Here is a 2,828-nt window from a genome sequence, read left to right as displayed (position 1 = left end):
GACTAATATTCATTTTTTTATTCACAATCTCCTCATCACAGGCAGGCACAGCACTCGTGTTTGTGTGTGCTGTCTGCGTCACTCATAGCATGTGCCTATATCGCGCGCCATATCGAAAAAAATTTCTATCGTTATCGAAGAAGGTGTACCGTCGATAAATATCGATACCGTTTTATCGCCCAGGCCTACTTGGAGGCCTCCTAGTTGCTCTGATGCAGCTATATTTGTAGCAGAATAATTGAAACGGAAGAATCAAACCTCTGAAGATAAACGGAGATTTGCACATACTGAAGGCCGGAGCTCCTGAATGAGAATGGGGTCTATGACATCACATATAGTAAAAGCTCCTGTTAATCCGTGTAATGCCAACAAGAAAATCTTCTAAATGACAGAAATTCATTGGTTGATATTTTTAGGAAGCCTGCACAGTGGTTTTCTGCTTGGACTAATTAAGAATCCTGCCAGGGACAAACAGCATCCAAAACATCTGCTGCTGCCCAGCTAGCCATGCTTTTTCCTGAGCGGGTCTGCTGTCACTGACAGTCAGAGCACAGATTTCATTGGCACATTTATCAGTATCATTTGTGAATAAATGTTCTGTTGGAAGTGGAATTCTTGATTCTGTACATGAGAGAAGAATCAATCTCAGACTCTTCATAAAAGAGAAACGTGTAAATTATTCTGTCTGAATCTGTCAGTGTGTTAGAATCACTGTTTTCTTCATACAGCTTCAATAATTGTGCTCAACATCTTACTCATGATCTTTTAGGGTCCTTTGATCGCCACAGCATTTACAAATGGATACCACTGAAAGCTAACCGGAGATGCGGCACAATCTCATTGGAGGTATGCATGTTTTTTCTCATTCTGATTCTCTCTTTTTTTATGCTGTTCCTTTCATAATTTCAACAAGACTCCTATTGGTTTTGATTCACCAGAGTTCATCGGGAGGCCCTGGAAAAAGGGCCGGAGTCTCTGATTAGTTCGTGTACAGTTGATGTCATAAAGACTTCAAGCACTACAGGTTCTGATTGGTGAATGGACAAGAGGGGTGAAACCAAACACAGAGGACAAGAAAAATACGATCATCTCAGAAAACAAACATCACAACTGCTGTAACTGTTATCCAACCCTCCTGTCACTGCAGGACTCCTTCCCATTTTTCTTTTCCACACGCTTTTTTCTTTCTGTATGCTTTTTAAATGACTTCGGCTTTTAGACAAACATACTTAGATGAGTGAATTATTCAGTTAGCGATTGTCACAATTTTGAGTTTTTTCCCCTCGATTTTGGTGCAAGTTAACTTTATTTTTGCACATATGGACAGACACCGTGCTGAAAGACACCATGTCATTCATCTATTGGAAAAAAGAAAATCATCTTAGTAGCCGTTTTTAATTGTGACGTCTCATTGTTGATCATAACTTATTTTTGGGCAATACAGAGGGAGAGGACTCCAATATTTTTATGGTCCTTTTTATATATCTATATATATCTATCTATCTGTGTGTTGTTGTTGTTGTCATTTAGAGCGAAAAAAAATGTGTACTGTAACTTTTTTTCCCCCAATGAAAACATGGTGATTTCAAATATAAGAGAAAGAAATGTAAATATACTTCACTGCATATAATCAGTTCAGGCATATTTTTCTGATGGTGTTTCGAGAAAAAATCAGGGTGAAATTAAAGTAATTGACAGTATGACGGTGAAAAAAGTAATACATTGATTTCTTAAATATTGTATACACATGAGCTGAATCATTTTACAGGTGTAATACCAGCATACTCATGATAACAGGAGCGAAAACTTTCCTCGTTCGCCGTGGAGTTTCCAAAACACCACTCCCGTCCAAAGCACACTGTGTAGTGATCAACGAAAGGACTTTTTCTTGTGTTCTGCACATTCTGACACTTTTACACTCCTGAGAAAAAAAAGAAACTTACTGTGTTGTCTGTTGTTAATGTTGTCTAATAGAGGACGTTCCTCTTGGAACCTGTCGTGGACTGTACGTGAATGAAACGGTTTATTTCTCTTTTGGCTTAAGGCGGCAAACATTTTTAATGAATCATACCTCAGTCCTGTGAGATTTAATTTATTCAGAGCAGCTCAAGTGTACGGAGGAAGCTTTGCACTGTGTACAAAAAGAACGACGGTTTTCTTCTTGCACATGCTAGCTGTCACGAGTGACCTTACAGAGATTTGATGTATGAAAAATTGTTCAGTGAATTTTGCTTTTATTTTTCTGCCGCTGGCATCCAGAACGCAGGTCGAGAAGAAGCCAAACGAAAAGCAATCTATTACTGGTGCGCTCAAGATTTCATTTCAAGGACATAGCGAACCTTTTATCTGAAATATTGACGTATTTTAAATATACAGCCAGTTGAAGACACTGAAAAAAAATAGTTGACCTGAAACCCGGAGCTGCTGATTTCTTTCAAGTTGAAAAGCTGTTTTAGGTCAAACGCATATATATATAAAATGCAGATTTTTAATGTTAAATGAGCTGATATGTATATTCTGATGTAAATGTGTCTTTTTTTTTTCCTGCTGAAGATGTAAACTGTTTTGTTTTTAATGACTTTTGTTTTATTTGGTGTAGTCTGGTGGCCGAAGGCAAACGCACTAAACGTCGGAGCCTCAAAAAGATTTACAGATCCAGTCACGTAATATTTAAACAACTGAAAGGAACAGAGTGAGGAAAGAAAACTATTGTAATGTTCAAATGTCAAAGAAAAATGTAAAAATGAAACATTAAAAATGAAACCAAGATGTTTGTTCACTGATTTCAATTGTGATTCAGGGGTTTTTTTGTGGGTTTTTTTGGTGGT

At 37.6% G+C, this 2,828-nt stretch overlaps 1 protein-coding gene across 2 annotated transcripts in view; it reads left to right on the top strand.

The window, feature by feature from the left end:
- Nucleotides 1-1,532, top strand: part of msi2a (musashi RNA-binding protein 2a) — a 209,642-nt gene extending 208,110 nt beyond the window's left edge. For both annotated transcript variants that reach the window (XM_016553727.1, XM_016553726.1), the window contains 2 exons: nt 770-846; nt 939-1,532. In XM_016553727.1, the coding sequence (XP_016409213.1) occupies nt 770-811 (42 nt within the window). In that variant the 3' untranslated portion in view covers nt 812-846; nt 939-1,532. The remainder of the gene's footprint in view (nt 1-769; nt 847-938) is intronic.
- The last annotated feature ends 1,296 nt before the right edge of the window (nt 1,533-2,828 follow it).

This window comes from Sinocyclocheilus rhinocerous, unplaced genomic scaffold (assembly GCF_001515625.1).
Source record: "Sinocyclocheilus rhinocerous isolate Xijiao unplaced genomic scaffold, SAMN03320098_v1.1 scaffold1307, whole genome shotgun sequence".
In the NCBI taxonomy this organism is placed as follows: domain Eukaryota; kingdom Metazoa; phylum Chordata; class Actinopteri; order Cypriniformes; family Cyprinidae; genus Sinocyclocheilus; species Sinocyclocheilus rhinocerous.
The sequence above is the reverse complement of the archived record's forward strand: the minus strand, read 5'-3'. Positions and strand labels throughout refer to the sequence as shown.